Source organism: Erythrolamprus reginae, chromosome 5 (genome assembly GCF_031021105.1).
Source record: "Erythrolamprus reginae isolate rEryReg1 chromosome 5, rEryReg1.hap1, whole genome shotgun sequence".
In the NCBI taxonomy this organism is placed as follows: domain Eukaryota; kingdom Metazoa; phylum Chordata; class Lepidosauria; order Squamata; family Dipsadidae; genus Erythrolamprus; species Erythrolamprus reginae.
The window spans coordinates 84,068,886-84,086,828 of NC_091954.1; the positions used below are offsets into that span (position 1 = coordinate 84,068,886).

The window sequence follows — 17,943 nt, forward strand, 5'->3', positions numbered from 1 at the left end:
TTAAGAAAGTTTACAAGTTAAGTGAAAGAAACTTCATTATTCATTTATATGTACATGTACATTTCTTCATTAAAAACATGTCTTTCTGCATAATTTAGACTAACTTTGTGAGTTTTTTGAGGGCTGGAACCAATTAAAATTATTTACATTAATTCCTATGGGGAAAAGTCGTTCGAGATAAGAGCTGCTCGACTTAAGAGCCCAGGTCCGGAACGAATTAAACTCGTATCTCGAGGTACCACTGTATTACATTTTCAATTATTTATATTTTTTTAACTCACTCACTCACTCACGACTCCCTGCTATCTTGGAGCATGGCCCAAGCAAACTCCAGGCTTAGTCAAGGTTGGAAAAATGGCAAGGCAGCTTCTTTACCTCTTGCTTTCCTGCTAATGCACTACTAGTTTGTCTGTCATAGAGTCTTACATTTTTTTCTTATGGGAAATGAAACTCACCCATGGCTTTTTGAAGAAATTAGCTGTTGTCCTGAATCAGCATCTATGGGTTTCCCTTTGAGTAGATCTTCTCTTGCTTTGCCAGGAGTAACATTAATTCCATTTAAAGTTTCTGAGACATTATCAAGGTCTTGTCTTTGATCTGTTTCGATATGGATTAAAGGCACTTCCCTGAGACAAGAAGAAGAGCTCCTGTGTTTTATAGGAAACAATCCAGGGAAAGGGACCTGCTGTTCTTTCTCATCTAAGTATCTTCTGTCTGCAAATGGTTGAGAGCTGCTTTGCATCCCCGGTGGGATATGGCTGCTTTCTGTGACATGATCTTTCTTTGTGGAATCTTGGTGGACGGCAATTAAAGTTTTCCCACTTTCGACAATATTTGCAGCAAGTCGGTGTGCGTATTGCTGAACATGTGGTGGATGCTGCTCAGGCTGGGCAACCTCCCCACTATCTGGAATTATTTTGTTCTTGCACATCAGAGCTTTAATGGAATTTGCCCAGGTCTCGTGAATGAGCATGTCAGTGACCTGATCAGTCCTACATCTTTGGTACAGGTAAGAATCCGATTTGCAGAGTCCTGAAGAAGACGCTGTGTTGACTGGATAGACGTTTAAGGAATCCTGGTGGCCACTATGGGAAAAGCCATCTAATGACTTTGCCTTAATGGGCATATTTACTGTTAACCTAGATGCTGAGGATCTGTTGTCAGGGACTGAAGATTGTCTGAAACAAAAAGATGATCGTTGAGAGGGAAATAATAATCTGCTGGTCCATTCCTTTGCATTCCTAGCAGAATATACTTTTTCTTTATGTTCTTTTTCAATTTCCCTTAACATGTACCTGTAAAACTCGTCAGTTATGCTTTCAGTGCTTGATTGTTTGGATGGACAACTTGGCTTTACATTGAGGTGGCCATTCTTCTTGGTGACTTGTTGCAGTGCAGATGTTATAATATTATTGGCATTTTTCCCAGCATAGTAGTCAAGTAATAAATCAAACTCCCGGCCTTCAGTTTCCATCTGGTTGACCATAAACCTTGAAAACTCATCTGTAATGCTTTCACAACTAGACTGCTTGGAGACTGAACTAGTCCTGCTTATTGGCTGTCCTAAAGTATTTATGAGAGCCAAAGTATTTACAGACCCTTTGGAATCCAAGTCCTCCTCTGGAATGCTTTCACAGCTGGATCCATTGACTCTATTCCATCGGTCACAATGAAGCCTATTTTGAGGATGGCTTGGATTCTGCCATACATTATCAGCTGCAGAAAATTCAGCTAAATTCATAAGTTTAGCAGCGGCTTCATTTGCAAAGTTATTGCTCAAATCCAGGGTGTCATCAAGGTTAATTGAGTCATCCACTACCTTATTCATAAGCCATTCTTTTAACTCAGGATGCTCATCCGCTTTCCTTTTGATCTCACTGAGTCTAGGTGGACGATGTTTTCTCACAGTTGATCCACTGCTTTGGGTATCCTTTTTCCTTTTCATAGGTCGACATGGCAGAGCCTGGGGCATTAAATAATCACTTCCTCTTTGCCATGCACAGAACCAAGGCTGCTTGCCATTTGAATTATCAAGGCAAATGGCAGCAATTTCTGTTGCCATGGAAACCACTGTTTCTGCCAATTCTTCTGCAAAATCTGTTATGCAGTATTTATCTGCTGGATGCATCAAATACACCAAGGGTCGGGTAGGCAGAATACCTTGATTACCCAAGAGAGGTACACTAAGCTGTCTTTCATTGTACCACGCAACATCACATGTGGGCTCTTCACGATTGTCTGTTATTATGGAGACACTGGAAGTTAGAAATTCTTGAAGGCCATGGATGCCTTCACCGCTTAATGTCTGGTTGCCTCTGCCACTAAACGGAGAGAGGTCCATCTTCATGTGATTGCTATTTGGATTTATGGGTCTGCAGCATTCTTTTGTAACTCTTTTCAAATACCTTTTCTTGGAAGATGTTTTTCTGGAGGGTGAACTCTGAGAATTGACTTTAGATAGAGATTCCAAGGCATTTGGCACAATTTCCTCTTTGACATTGTTTGCCAAATTTGTCATTAATAGATCATCCTTGTCATGGAGATTACTGGTGAGTTTATTCTTGTAGCAGCTTGAGGACTGATGCAATACATCATTTTTTGTCTCTTTTGATTGGCAGTCCATTACCTGTTTGCTAACCTTATCTGGAATGAAAGTATTTGAGCATTCATTAAGCTGTGTAATGTCATTCATTTTCTTGCAAGTGAAGTAAAATACATTAAACAGAAGCTGATTTGCAGTTGCAGTAAAAATATCTTGTGTGCTTTCTAAACATGCATCTATGTTCTTTTCTGAGCATTGTTTCTTTCTAACTTCCTCCACAGAATGCCTGAGAATAATATTGGACAGATTCTGAGCGAGTTCATCAGCAATGACTTCATCTAGGAGTGTGGTACAGGGCTTTGTTGCAGCCTGAACTATTTTTCCATTTACAGACTCCATAAATTCTCCCATAGATCTGTATGTATGAGGTTCGGTTAAAACTAGGGATGCCTCTTTGAACAAGGCTTGTGCAATGCTATGGTTCAAATTCTTCATAGTGCTTCCTATGGCTATGCTACAATGGAGCGTAACAGCTGCTGATGTCTCAGCTGCAGATAAGAGTCCACTTGAAGTTACAGGATACATATCTTTTTTTTCAACAGGTCCATGGAGAGCAACTACATTTGCCATCTGAGCCATGTCTGAAAGGTCAGGTGGAAATGAGCAATTCACAGAGCTGCAATTACTGTTGGTACTTTGGGAAGTTTTTCCCTCTACTTCATGATTACTTACAGTCGTTGCAGAGCTTGGGGATTCCTGTTCTCTGAGCATTTCTGCAGCATGTGGACTTGAAATGGTACCAATGACAGTAGCTGCACAAGCCAAAGCTACCTCCAAAGGGCTCTGAGTACTTTTTCTAGGACTATTGTCTTGGAAAGAATCTGTACCAGAAGAATGTTCAACCTCAGGCCAAGGATGTACGCTTGGAAAATTAGACCCAGGCCACTCAGACTTATCAGAACCATCTGGACTCTGAACAATGACAATTTTTGGAAGTGCATTCCAGGGCTGACAAGCCATTTCATTCTGTGTTGCACATGCTGTTGAAGTTAATGGGTCGCTGACAGCGATGCCGAGAGTAGTTTCTTTGGTAAAAGTGGACTGAGACAATCGAACAAATGCATCTTGGAGGACAGACTCTGCTAAATTTGTAGCAAACTGACCTGTAGGAGGCTGATCATTTTGAATGAGGGGATGAGATGTTCTTTCGACTCTACAGTTTAATGTATCCAAATGACTTCTTTGTCCTGCAGCTAGATCATCCAATAAAATCACATCTTCCTTAGTTGCTATGGTCAAACATACATTTTCTGATTTGTTGTTATCACGTTTGCAAAAGTCCTTCTGATCATCAGTGCTGGAGATTGGCTTACATTTCCCAGTTGTATTATACTTCTCAACTTTCCAATTAAGCTGCTTAGTGGCTTCATCTACAGTTTCTAAAACATTGTCTTCAGTTTCGCTATTATATTCTTCTTCAGAAGACTCTGAAGATCTCGTAGAAGCCGTGCTATCGTGGCTAATGCAGCTGCCTTTCAGGAAAAAGGGGATTTGGGCCTTTTTGCAATGCAGGTCTTCACAATCTCCTTCTCTGTACTTTTTGAATTCAGGTGCAAGGTGCAGATTTTCCTCACCTGGAAAAGAGAAACAACACATTAACCCACGAAAGCAGTCAGATTAGTGGCATTTCAAAGTAACTGATGAAAAGGAGAGAAAATCACACTGTAGAATGATCAAATATCTCTGTCTCTCTCTCGTGGATGATATTTAATGACCTGGAGGTTTTTAAAAATCTCCTTCCAAGTTGCATAAAAATAAACCAGCACTCAGGCAACATGCTCAGCCTAGCATTTAATAGACAGCGGTGATGACCATCTGAGGATATTCAGATACCATGACATGTCCATACCTATGAAAGTTCAGAATTGCTCTCTGGAGCAAAAGTTGGACTTTAAAGAAGCAGATAGAAAGGGTAATGACACTTTTGAACTTTGGTGTTAGAGAAGATTCTTGAGATGGTTAGAGAAATGAACCATGAACCATAGAACAAATCAATCCAGAATTCTCACTCAAGACATAAATTACCAGATTCCAATTGTCATACCCTAGGCCAGTGATGGCGAACCTATGGCACTGACGCCGCAGGTGGCACAGAGAGCCCTACCTTCTGGCACGCGAGCTGTTGCCCTAGCTCACTCCAACAGTATGTGTGTCCCGGCCAGCTGCTTTTTGGCTCTCACAGAGGCTCTGGGAGGGTGTTTTTGACTTCCAGAGGGCCTCCAGGGGGATGAGAGAAGGCGTTTTAACCATCCTCCAGCTACAGGGAAGCCTTTGGAGCCTGGGGAGGGTAAAACACAAACCTACTGGGCCCACCAGAAGTTGGGTAAAGGCCATTTCTGGCCTCCAGGGGGCCTCCGTGGGATGGGGGAAGCTGTTTTTGACCTCCCCAGACATTGAATTATGGGTGTGGGCACTCGCTCATGTGCGATAGTGCGCGTGCATGCTCTTTTGGCACCCGAGGGAAAAAAGGTTCACCATCACTGCTGTAGGCATTAATAATAATAATAATAATAATAATAATAATAATAATAATAATAATAATAATAATTTATTAGATTTGTATGCTGCCCCTCTCCGAAGATTCGGGGCGGCTCACAACAATAACAAAAACAATATAACAGCAATACAAATCTAATATTAAAAAAGTATATATAAAACCCCAACAATTAAAACCATACAACACATGCATACCAAACATAAAATATAAAAGCCTGGGGGAGGTGTCTCAGTTTCCCCATGCCTGGCAATATAGGTGGGTCTTGAGTAATTTGCGAAAGACAAGGAGGGTGGGGGCCGTTCTAATCTCCAGGGGGAGTTGATTCCAGAGGGCCGGGGCCGCCACAGAGAAGGCTCTTCCCCTGGGGCCCGCCAAACGACATTGTTTTGTCGACCGGACCCGGAGAAGGCCAACTCTGTGGGACCTAATCGGCCGCTGGGATTCATGCGGTAGAAGGCGGTTCCGGAGGTATTATGTGAGGACTTTAATTTTGTTTCTCTTTACTCTAATTTTGAGAAAGGTGATAGCAAGAAGAGAGCGGCCAGGAGCAAGGAGGACATTCAAATGCAGCATTCATAGCTGCATTGCTAAAAGAGTAGGAGGGATAGATAATCCTGAAGAAGGTCCGCCTGTGCTAAAAATGGATATCAGTTTGATTGCACATTCAGTCATCAGTTCCTAAGTAACACAGATTGTTATGAATCAGCACTCCGACCTCCAGATTTTACCCTGTTTATATTCATCGTCCTCATCTTCAAAGTGTTCCGATGCGGTGAGAAAATCTTCTTCGATTGAAGATACCGAGCAGTTAGTATCATCTTCTAGCTTCAAGCTGGTAGCCTCTATATCCAGCTGCTTTTCCTGCGTGAGCTCCAGGCCAATCAGAAACTTGTTTATTTCAAAGATGAGGCAGCTTGTGTTCTTCCTTCCGTTTCCTCTTGCACACTGCAGAAGATATACATCTGCCAGCCAAGGACACTAGGGGAGGGAGCAGGAAACAACTCACAGAGATTATGCAAATATGAAATAAAAATAAGGAATATTTTATTCATTTTTTTTCGTATTCCCAAGGTATTCCTTGGGTAAAAATATCACACTCATAACATTTATAAGATGGTGTATATTCTGCTTGAAGAGCTATAATCCTAAACTTGGGAATATGCTCCACTGAACATATGCATCACATAAATAGTTACTATGTTAGGCTTACATATGCTTGCATGACTTTGTTAAACTTGATGCCAGAGTCTGTTCTTTACTGTATTCCCAGATTCATTTTCTGTTTCAAGGTCAAAAGGTATTATGTAATTTGAAAGAGGATAGCTCAAATGCACCTGCCCAAAATAGGAGCTTGATTCTCTGTATAATTAGCCTGATACAGTACCAGAATAATAACAGAGCCATTTAGTTCTCATCCAATTAAATCTCTTTTTTGATAGTGCATACATGGATGCCAATGGATGAGTGTCTGCATTTATAGATACAGTGTTCCCTCGATTTTTGCGGGTTCGAACTTCGCGAAAAGTCTATACCACGGTTTTTCAAAAATATTAATTAAAAAATACTTTGCGGGGTTTTTCCCTATACCACGGTTTTTTTCCACCCGATGACATCATATGTCATCGCCAAACTTTCGTCTGCCTTTAATAAATATTTTTTAAAATAAACTTTAATAAATAAACATGGTGAGTAATAATCTGAATGGATGCTAAGGGAATGGAAAATTGCAATTCAGGGGTTTAAAGGGTTAAGGGAAGGCTTGTGATACTGTTCATAGCCAAAAATAGCGTGTTCACTTCCGCATCTCTACTTCGTGGAAATTCGACTTTCGCGGGCGGTCTCAGAACACATCTCCCGCGAAAAGCGAGGGAACACTGAATTCTGAAAACGCCTACTGTGGATTACTTTGAACACTTAAAGAAATGCAAATAGTGCATGGTCTAGAGACATTAACAACATGGCTACAAATTGGCTATTTTCTATAGGTGAGTAGTGGTACTTGATATTTGTCCTTATAGTAAAATTAAGTTGAATCTAATGCTTTATTTCATGAAAAGAAACTTGCCCTCACATTGGAATCTCTTCTGGTCATGAAAAGATCTTTTATGTGAGAACAAATCTCATTCCATTAATGTATGCTCCCTTCATTCATAAAATTAAAAAAATGTAATATGACCAAAAATCTGTTTTATTAAAAATTGCCTAGATAAAAATTATTTAAATATATCATACACACAAACACACAAATACACACTCTCTTCTGCTTCAGCAGCAATCAGGTTTATAGTAAGGTTCATTTAGGACAAATCCCATTGTGTTTAACTATAATTTAAACCTTTACATAATGGCTTCATGTAATCCAGTATTTTTTATCAGGATAACAATATTATAGTGCTGGCAGAAACAATTTGATTTTCTGTGTTTCATTCAAAGGAATTACATGTAATTTAAATCCCAAGGCAATGGTTTCGTTAAACTGATCAGCTATTGATCAACCATATACAGTATACTAACTTTTCACCCTACATATTTGGTACCATGTGTGTATATTCTCTCTCTCTCTCTCTCAGAGAGATAGATAGATAGATAGATAGATAGATAGATAGATAGATAGATAGATAGATAGATAGGGTGTTTCTGCAATTATTTCAGAAATATTTCTAATGATTAATTCATACGTTCATACCTGGGGCTCTTCCAAATCAGCCTGAAGATTTTGTGAAGTTAATCCACTCAGGAAAATAATTTCATTGTCTTTTGGCGGCTGTATATTCATTGAGGCAATAAACTTTGGAAGATTTGGGGAGATATTGACCAATCTCTGAAATATAAGAATCATGATCTTAAGGCAGACTCTATTGTATTTGTTAAGAGATCTTGCTATCAAATATTTATTTATTCATTCATTCATTCATTTATTTATTCGACTTCTGTACCGCCCAATCCCGAAGGACTCAAGGCGGCATAGAAGTCGAATAAAAAATAAGTGTGATTGCTGGCATCCTCAAAAATGAACTGAGAATGAATTTCTCATTGATAGTAAATGGAGGTGAATTTTGAAATGGCGATGTTATGCGATCACACAATTTCACCCATCCAGAATTTTTTACAATCCAGATGTGAGAAGCAAGTAGTCATCGTGTTTGAGCATTGAATTTCACAATTAATTGGATTAATGTTCAATTTTTCATCTAAGAAGCTCGAAGCCACACACCTGAGGAGGTTTCGTAACTCTTCTCTCCACTACAAACATACTGTGAGATAAATTGCATACAGAAAAGTGATTGACTGAATTCACACCATGAGCTGCAAGGCTGTATGGGGATTCTGTTGGATCTATTCTTACATGAATCCTACTGCACGTGTACTAGAAGAACACTTGCCTGTTTCATGAATTCACTGTTGTAATCAACTTTGCCTGCTTCCAGATTCACATAGCATACCTGTAATAAGAGCATGAAAGACAAATGAAAAGAAAAAGTCATATTGCTCTCCTATATCTCCTATACCTTTCTTCTCTTCCTATATCTCTTCTATTATTTCATTGATATGTTCTATTACTATATCTTCTTTTCTATTATCTCTTAAATATATTTTACTATGAGTATCTCCTCTATAATCTTCATAATGTATTTTACTATGTGTATATAGATATATACCCACTAAAACCCTCATTGTCTATTGGACTAAATAAATAAATAAATAAATAAACAAACAAACAAACAAACAAACAAATAAATAAATAAATAAATAAATAAATAAAAGGAGGGGGGAATAGATTCTAGGAGATCCCAGAGAGAAAAATCTATAAATCTATTTGGGGACAAAAAATTAACTTATTTGTCCAAAGTCCTTTTGCAGAATGACAAAGTCCTTTTGCAGAATGATAGACCTTTATTACAGTCAAAGACCATCAATATAATAATAATAATTTAAAAAACCAACCCCCACCCCCCCCAGAAAAACAGAACATCCAAGAACCGTTTTAGATTCTTAGAATCTAGACATTTTAGTATCTCTTTTATCCTAGTAGCAGATTCTTGGGTGATAAATGTACTCCTTGACTTACAACAGTTTGTTGACCATTCAAAGTTGGTCGTCACTCAAATCAACAAAGACATGCTAGGTGTTGAGGTTCTTGGACATCTGGAGACAAATGACTTACAAAATTCATGACTTTTGGTTTCTTGTTTGTCGTTCCTAATTTGAGTAGCTGGAATTCTCCAGTGACTCAGGGTAAATTTTTTATACCATACACAGTACTACTCAATGTTTCCCATAGGAGCGCTTGATTTTGATTTTAAAAGCTAAATGATCATTTTCCTCTGGCCACCAAGAAGCCATTCAAGCACAAGGAAGACAAATATCTGTCTATTTATATATGGAGCGGTGTGTGTATACTTTCTTCAAAGAAACAAATTGTTATATAGTGGAAACAATGGGACTGTCACTTTATCAATAATAAAGTGCTACTTTAGTATCCCATTGCTACTATGAGATTTAAATCTTGGTTTCTTCTCTGGATTATCAACTAGCTGAGAACTGAATTTTTTCCATACCTACAATAGCTGTTTCTTTGATGCAAAGAAAAAAATCACAAGACACTTATAAATGGTACTCTGCATATATAGTGTAATCAAGGAGCAATATTCTGAGAGCACCAAGTACTCCAAAGTTCAACCCTGAGCTAAAAATAATTCTCTATCAGCAGTACTATTATAGACACAAACACACACACATGCACAAAACAACACAAAACAAATTTTAAATAAAGCTCTGTTTGAAATTTCAATGAATGCCAAATGTAGACAAATAATAGATGTACAATAAGGAGTCAGTGGGAACTAGCTAGCAGAGATACACTACAGTATAACAACTTTCAGCAATCCCAGACAACACAGCCAATAGTGAAGCAGGCTGAGAACTGTTGCCTTACATTCCCTCCCCAAATTAAAATGAGTAATAAAACTGGATCTTAACACCAACCAAACTTTGTCCAATATCCTGCCCATGCTCTAAAAATAGTGAATCTATATACATTCTAGTAATGTTTCAGACAGTCAAAAATAATTGATGTTTGGTTTAAGGACTAATTTCATTGGCTTGAACTATTTGCAGACAATTGGTGTTATCTTTATATGGTTTTCAATTGATTTGATTTGATTTGATTCTTATACGTCTCCTCATAAGCTCTGAGGCTTGGAATGGGATGCACCATATAGCCACCCCAAGTCTGCGGAGAGGGGCGGCACACAAGTCAAATAAATAAATAAATAAATAAATAAATAGATAGATAGATAGATAGATAGATAGATAGATAAATAAATAATCAGCAATCTCAATTATAGAGTCCTAATCACTATTTGAAAATGAGATCAATTTCAATTTATATATCGTTGATATATGGATAACATACTTATGTTCTTAATCTGTTTCAGTGACCTAACGTCATTCCACTACAAGGAAAAACCTTACTATTGGTAGAGCTAGGAGCTTAAATCAGTTAAACTCATTGGCTAAGGATGAGGTAAGGAAAACATTACAATGACAAGGAGAAAAATAAATGTTACTAGGGCTTGATTGTCTTAGCAGATAGGGCGTAGGCATGAATATATAAAGAATTTCACATAGAGTAAAGACTCTAAATGGTACCTTATAGAGGTCAAAAAGATTTTGTCCTCTCTTAGCCATCACTTCCTTGCACCATAAATATGTGAGCAGAGACAGATCTAACAAACTTTTAATCTTTGGGGGCAACTTGCTCTCTCTTGAAATTATCACAAAAAAGACTCAATTCTTTATGATATCCATTAGTTCTTTTGAGATTGGTTTTGTATATGCTACTACTGGGGACTGAACTCTGAGTGTATTCATTTGTACTAGATGTTCCAAGTATATTTTATCAGATGAAACTAAAGAAAAAAACAATATTGCAATCAGATATATAAGTACATGACAACAATTGTTGTGTTAGTCATGAAATACGTAATGAAGCCATATTTAGCAGTATAGGACTGGGAAGAATATGAAAATCATTTCAGCAAATGTTCTATAACAGTATAATAATATTCATTACAAGCAGACAACTGTATCTCTTTTAGACAAATCACAACTTGGTTTTTTGTTGATTTGGGACTGAAATTAAAGGCAGAAAGAAAGAAAGCTTGCTTTAAGCATGTATGAGAATCACTAGGGAAAAATGTCTGTAGAACAAATATCAGAAATATGTCATAACAAACAATAGCACAATTCAGATTAATGTTTTACTCTTATCTGGTTTTTGCTTACGCCTATGTAATATACTTGGATTCCATGTAAAAAATAGAGCAGCTGTGGCAACCAGATGCAAACTGAACCCAGAAAGGGAAACTCAAGAAAAGACAATACATTTTTTACTTTAAAATGTTGTCTTTGTTTTGATCTAGACATACAGTATATTTAAATAAATGAATCTGAAAATACTGTATATCACTTGGATGGTGATTGTCATTTCAATCATGTGAATATATGCTTGGTTACATTACAGAAAACAGTTATCACAACAATCCTATTTACAGAATATTTTAAGTTTGGTAACAACTTGTTCATAAGGATATTCTCTTTCATGAGTTTTAAAAAAACCTTTGCTCTGTTACTGTTTTTCCTGAAAAATACATACACCGTAAGTAATAATAATAATAATAATAATAATAATAATAATAATAATAATACTCAAGAAAATGCTGCCACAAAGAATGGCTTACTAATTCAGTTAGTAAGTTAGTAATAACATATAATAATAATATGGAAATACATTGAATTGAAGGTATCCTAAGAAGATCATCAACTCAAAAAGAAATCCATTTAGTATCTTCAATACATTTCTACTCACAGAAGTGAAAAGCACAGACTATCTTATAGGGCAGTGATGAATATTTTTTTCTGGATCAAAGCTCAAGTGCATACCCGAACCCCCCAAATGTAATATGTGCATGATCCCCATGCATCAGCCCCACCTCCCTGAACATGGGTCCGCATCATGCACCCCGCATAAGCACACATGCCCTCACATGTACGCAACCTCTGGAATCAACTCCCCCCAGAGATTAGAAGTGCCTCCACCCTCCTTGTCTTTCGTAAATTGCTTAAGACCCACCTATATCGCCAGGCGTGGGGGAGTTGAGATACATCCCCCCAGGCTTATATAATTTATGTATGGTATGCTTGTGTTGTATGGTTTTAATGATGGGTTTTAGATGTTTTTTTAAATATTAGATTTGTTATATTGTACTATTGTTGTTGTGAACCGCCCTGAGTCTGCGGAGAGGGGCGGCATACAAATCTAATATTTTATTACTATTACTATTACTATTACTATGTTCATATGGATATACACTGCTCAAAAAAAAATAAAGGGAACACTTAAACAACACAATATAAATCCAAGTAAATCAAACTTCTGTGAAATCAAATTGTCCACTTAGGAAGCAAAACTGATTGACAATCAATTTCACGTGCTGTTGTGCACATCTAACTTTGTACAGAACCAAGTAGTCAATGAGAATATTTCATTCATTCAGATCTAGGATGTGTTATTTGAGTGTTCCCTTTATTTTTTTGAGCAGCATATTTTGTTCAACTGTCTACAACAGATTGGTTCAATGGTTACAGTAAGGGAAAATGCCTCTTTGAATGAGGGTGTATTCATAAAAGACATTGGTCTACCTTTTCCTATATTTCACTATCAAGCCGGTAATTTTTTTCTCATAGTGCTTTTCCCACTACAAACATGTTTTTTTCTAGATAATCATTTTTGACTGAAAAGCAGTGAGATTTTGGATGGGATGGGACACATGATAGAAAATCGGGAGGATTTTGTTCCAACCATAACTTTTCTACTCAACTGGAATAATCTGAATCTAACACACTGTTTTACTACTACCTCTAGTCAATCTATTTGCTAGTTAGATATAGACTATATTGGTATTTGCCACATTGCTTTCCACTACACCAGCCCAGTTCGCATGCACATTTATCAAATCATATTCACATTTCAGTTTTGTCGGTCAGATTGGAAATAAATTAAAAATGCATTATGGAAGGGATTTTTATGCTTTCATGAAGAATAATTTCAAATAAAATTTCCCCACAGTATTATAATGGGTCACGAGGAGCTCAAAATCTTGGCTCCCTTGAGTGCTTTTAGCATTTGGATGAACATCTTTTGCAAACACTGGAGTCAGCTAAAGGCTGGGAATGAAAATATTGTTCTATATTATATTTCTTTGGCGAGAAGCAAAATAGAGCTCCAGAATTCATAAAGGTAAGGGCAAAAGGCCAACTTTTCTGAAATTTAGCTTCAGCTTTTCATTTCTGAAATGAAGCTCTATGCCTTGTTTTTAATATTGAAAGAGGCATCCTAATACAAAAAAACAATTCTTCTGAGGCACATCAAAAGGCTGAGCAGACACCTTCCATATAAAATAAATTGCATTTATGTTTAGTTGAAATCACTGGGAAAAGGAAAAACACCCGTTTGCTGCCTTGCTGCCCTTTGACAGAGCTCGGCTATGTCAGTCACTGATGATTGATACCAAACTTCTGTTTGTCAGATTGCCCTCTGCTCTGACAAACACTTTGCTGACAGATTTCCAGCTGAACTTTCAAATCTCCCCTCTCCACTTCTCAATAAATTCAGAAAAAAGTCTTTTTATGTTACACTGGAGATGAACTCAAGACTCTATTCCACTTCCTAAGGATGATGACCTTCTAGTCTAGTTTAATAAAGAACACATAATTTCATTGTTTTCTGGTAGATATTTTGATTTTGATTTGATTTGATTTTATTGGATTTGTATGCCGCCCCTCTCTGTAGACTCGGGGCGGCTAACAACAGTAGTAAAACAGCATATGACAATCCAATATTAAAACAGTTAACAACCCTTATTGTAAAACCAAACATACATACAGACATACCATGCATAAAATTGTAAAGGCCTAGGGGGAAAGAATATCTCAGTTCCCCCATTCCTGATGGCAGAGGTGGGTTTTAAGGAGCTTACGAAAGGCGAGGAGGGAGGGGGCAATTCTAATCTCTGGGGGGAGTTGGTTCCAGAGGGCTGGGGCCGCCACAGAGGAGGCTCTTCCCCTGGGTCCCGTCAAGCAACATTGTTTAGTTGATGGGACCCGGAGGAGACCAACTCTGTGGGACCTAACTGGTCGCTGGGATTCGTGCAGCAGAAGGCGCTCCCTGAGATAGTCTGGTCCGGTGCCATGAAGGGCTTTATATTTTTATTGCCAGGCTAGATACCGTAATAAAATTAGGGCCCATGACAGTGGATTTTGACATCACAAAGGGAACAACCAAGCTCTGGAAAAAGCAGAATCTTACAGTTCAATCCCTACTATTGGAAAGAACATTCAAAGAAGAATTGAAGTGGTACAGTATTTGGTTGCTTGTGTGGAGGGGATGCCTATCTTTCTTCATTCCTTTTCAACATCTACCTGAAACTGTTATCTACTATTTTGGGGTTTGGTATCATCAAGACGCTGATGATAATTAATTATATCTTCCAACTACAAACCATCCAAGAAAAACTTTCAACGTTCTGTCATAGTTCCCAAAAGCTGTCCTGTTTGGATGGGGAGGAACTGTCTCTAACTCAATCCTAGCAAGGCTGTGTGTGTTTGGCCAACCAGATTTGGGAACATTGCATCTTTGAACTTGGATGCAACTTCTCCTTTCAAGACTGGTATGCAATCTTGGACTGCAACTCCTGCTTCAAGACCAGATTTCAGATGTGACCAGAAAGACCCTATATCCTTCTTATAAACTACCCAGAATCACTTTTTGTGAGATGGACAGCTACATATATTTGCTAAATAAATAAGCAAAAAAATAAGAACCGAGGTGGCGCAGTGGGTAGAGTGCAGTACTGCAGGCCACTGAAGCTGATTGCTAGATCTGCAGGTCAGTGGTTCAAATCTCATCACCGGCTCAGCCTTCCATCCTTCCGAGGTGGGTAAAATGAGGACCCGGATTGTGGGGGCAATAGGCTGGCTCCGTTAAAAAGTACTATTGCTAACATGTTGTAAGCCGCCCTGAGTCTAAGGAGAAGGTCGGCATTAAAAAATTGAATAAATAAATACATTAAAAAAAAATACATTTAAGGCAGTGAATGATCTCATTTATTTATCCATTTTGGAACAATTTTATCAGAATGACCTCTGTGGTTATTTGACCTGTTTTCTGTTATGAATTAGACTATAGTGAATGTAATAATATTATATAACAGTCGCTATTGAATTGCAGAGCCTTGAAAATCTAAAATATGAAAAATACAAATACAAATCACGGTATATTAAACTGTTCATAATATAATTATACGACGTAACATTTAAAAATTGTCAGTCTCAATAATAATTTCCAAATAATATGCATATTTCTTATCATAGTATTAGACAGAATTTTATTCTGTCAGATATTTCACTTGAACTATCAAGTGTCAATATCAATTTAAACAAGTGATAGAATTACAGTATACTTATTGCCAAAATCATGTATGTTTTCTTTTTAAGAGCACTTTTGTAATATTTATGTTGGACTGTATTCACTGGTTTAACTATTTAAAATTCTAAAGATTTACCTCTTTCCTGTGACTTAATTATGTGTTAATTATGCACAATTTTATGGTACTTGCAGCTTGACAATTAAATGCTTGAAGTAATGAGTCACTGTAACATTGTACAATAAACACATGTCTGCGCACATATACCAACCAATATCCATGGAAGGGTGGATGGAAGGGGGGGTTTACTTAGTTATTTGGAAAAAAAAATGAACATTTCCCCCCCTTTGTAATATGCAGTGTGCATGTTTGTGTGTGTAGGTATTTAGAGCTCCAATTCTAAAGCTTTTATCTTGTTTAAGCCATTGAAGCAGAGATTAAATGGTTAAATAAGATTATGAATATTTTTTACAAGCTCATCTGTATTTAGTTTCATCACTGTTCATTCAATGTTCTTATACTACTCAGCTTAGTATATGTTTTCATACCCATGCAAGGTTATAGATGCAAACATATACAGTGATCCCCTGCTCGTTGCGAGGGTTCCGTTCCAGGACCCCCCGCAACGAGCGGGTTTTCACGAAGTAGCGCTGCAGAAGTAAAAACACCATCTGCGCATGTGCAGATGGTGTTTTTACTTCCGCAGCGCTAGCGAGGAGCCGAAGATTGGGGGCGGCGCGGGTGTTTTAAAACGTCCCCGCTGACATGGGGGGCTCGCTAGCACCCCCCCGAACCCCCAACCCGGGTTTGGGGGGATGCTAGCGAGCCCCCCATGTCGGTGGGGACGTTTAAAAACACCCGCGCGCCTTCCCAACTGAGCTCTCAAGCCAAGCGCCAAAAGCGAACTTCTGCGCTTGGCTTGAGAGCTCAGTTGGGAAGGCACGCGGGTGTTTTAAAACGTCCCCGCTGACATGGGGGGCTCGCTAGCACCCCCCCGAACCCCCAACCCGGGTTTGGGGGGATGCTAGCGAGCCCCCCATGTCAGTGGGGACGTTTTAAAACACCCGCGCGCCTTCCCAACTGAGCCCTCAAGCCAAGCGCCAAAAGCTAACTTCTGCGCTTGGCTTGAGAGCTCAGTTGGGAAGCGGCCCGAGCGAACGGCGTGGGTGGGAGAAGGGCGCGCGAGTCGCGGGCGCGCGGGCAGGCAGGCTGCGGACAAGCCGTTCGCTCGGGCCGCTTCCCAGCTGAGTACTCAGCTGGGAAGCGGCCCGAGCGAAGCTGCAGCAGCGAGGAGTTTGCGTGGGCGGTGGGGAAACTCCTCAGGGAAGCCGCCCAGCAGCTGATTGCCCGGCCCATCTACGCATGCGTGCCCATAGAAAAAAAAGGCACGCATGCCCAGATGGTGTTCTGACTTCCGGGTTCAAAAATCGCAAATTACCCTGTTCGCAATGGTCGGGGACGCAATAACCGGGGGATCACTGTACAGTAGTACCTCTAGTTACAAACTTATTTCGTTCCGTGACCAGGTTCTTAAGTAGAAAAGTTTATAAGAAGAAGCAATTTTTCCCATAGTAATCAATGTAAAAGCAAATAATGTGTGTGATTGGGGAAACCACAAGGAGGGTGGAGGCCCTGTTTCCTCCTATAGTTCCAACTCTGATACTATCCCCTCTGCAATTAAGTATCCTGGAACATGGAGGAACAAATATGTATGGATTGTGCTATTAAACTAAAGAAAAGAAGATTAAAACGTTTTTAAAAAAACCTCACTGGAATACCTATCCTTACAGCATCTGCCTGTAGAATTGTTTGCCCTTGTTAGTTAAAGTTGACAGTGTTGTGACAATAATTCTTATTTTGTCACTTCCTGTCTATTTTTAACACATATGATATTAAAAATCTGTAAAAATAGCATCATTTTCTTTGAGACTTCTGCGGCCATCTTATGTGACTTGTGAATCATCAGCACCTGTCAACTTATTCACTTGAACTGGAGTCATCAATTCAATTAATGTGACAACTTAAATATACGCTCTTGAAATCCTAAATGCCACTGTATAATTCTGGGAAAGTTTAACTGAATGTTAATGCATACTTTTTATTAGCCTAAGTCTCAACTTTAATGTATGTTTAGTATACATTTGACATTTATTGCTATTGTTTATTTATATTAATATCTACTTTGAGGGTTCAGTATATGGATCATAACTCTGTGAAGGAGGGGGAGAGCTAAAGGTTTTTTTTTCCTAGTTAGGAAAAAGTGCCTTTCACAAATACAGTATCCCTTTAACTCACTAATTTCAATACTCTTCTGTGTTTCTAAGGCAGTTTTTTACCTTCTTACTTGGACGTGTAAG

General features: G+C 38.5%; 1 protein-coding gene across 1 annotated transcript in view; it reads right to left on the reverse strand.

The window, feature by feature from the left end:
* SPHKAP (SPHK1 interactor, AKAP domain containing) overlaps nucleotides 1-17,943 on the reverse strand; it is a 57,408-nt gene that overhangs the window by 20,288 nt on the left and 19,177 nt on the right. Inside the window, exons 3-6 of the mRNA XM_070754238.1 lie at nucleotides 8,483-8,542; nucleotides 7,786-7,920; nucleotides 5,828-6,077; nucleotides 456-4,176 (exon numbers count right to left, since the gene is read on the reverse strand). Coding sequence (XP_070610339.1) covers nucleotides 456-4,176; nucleotides 5,828-6,077; nucleotides 7,786-7,920; nucleotides 8,483-8,542 — 4,166 coding nt within the window. The remainder of the gene's footprint in view (nucleotides 1-455; nucleotides 4,177-5,827; nucleotides 6,078-7,785; nucleotides 7,921-8,482; nucleotides 8,543-17,943) is intronic.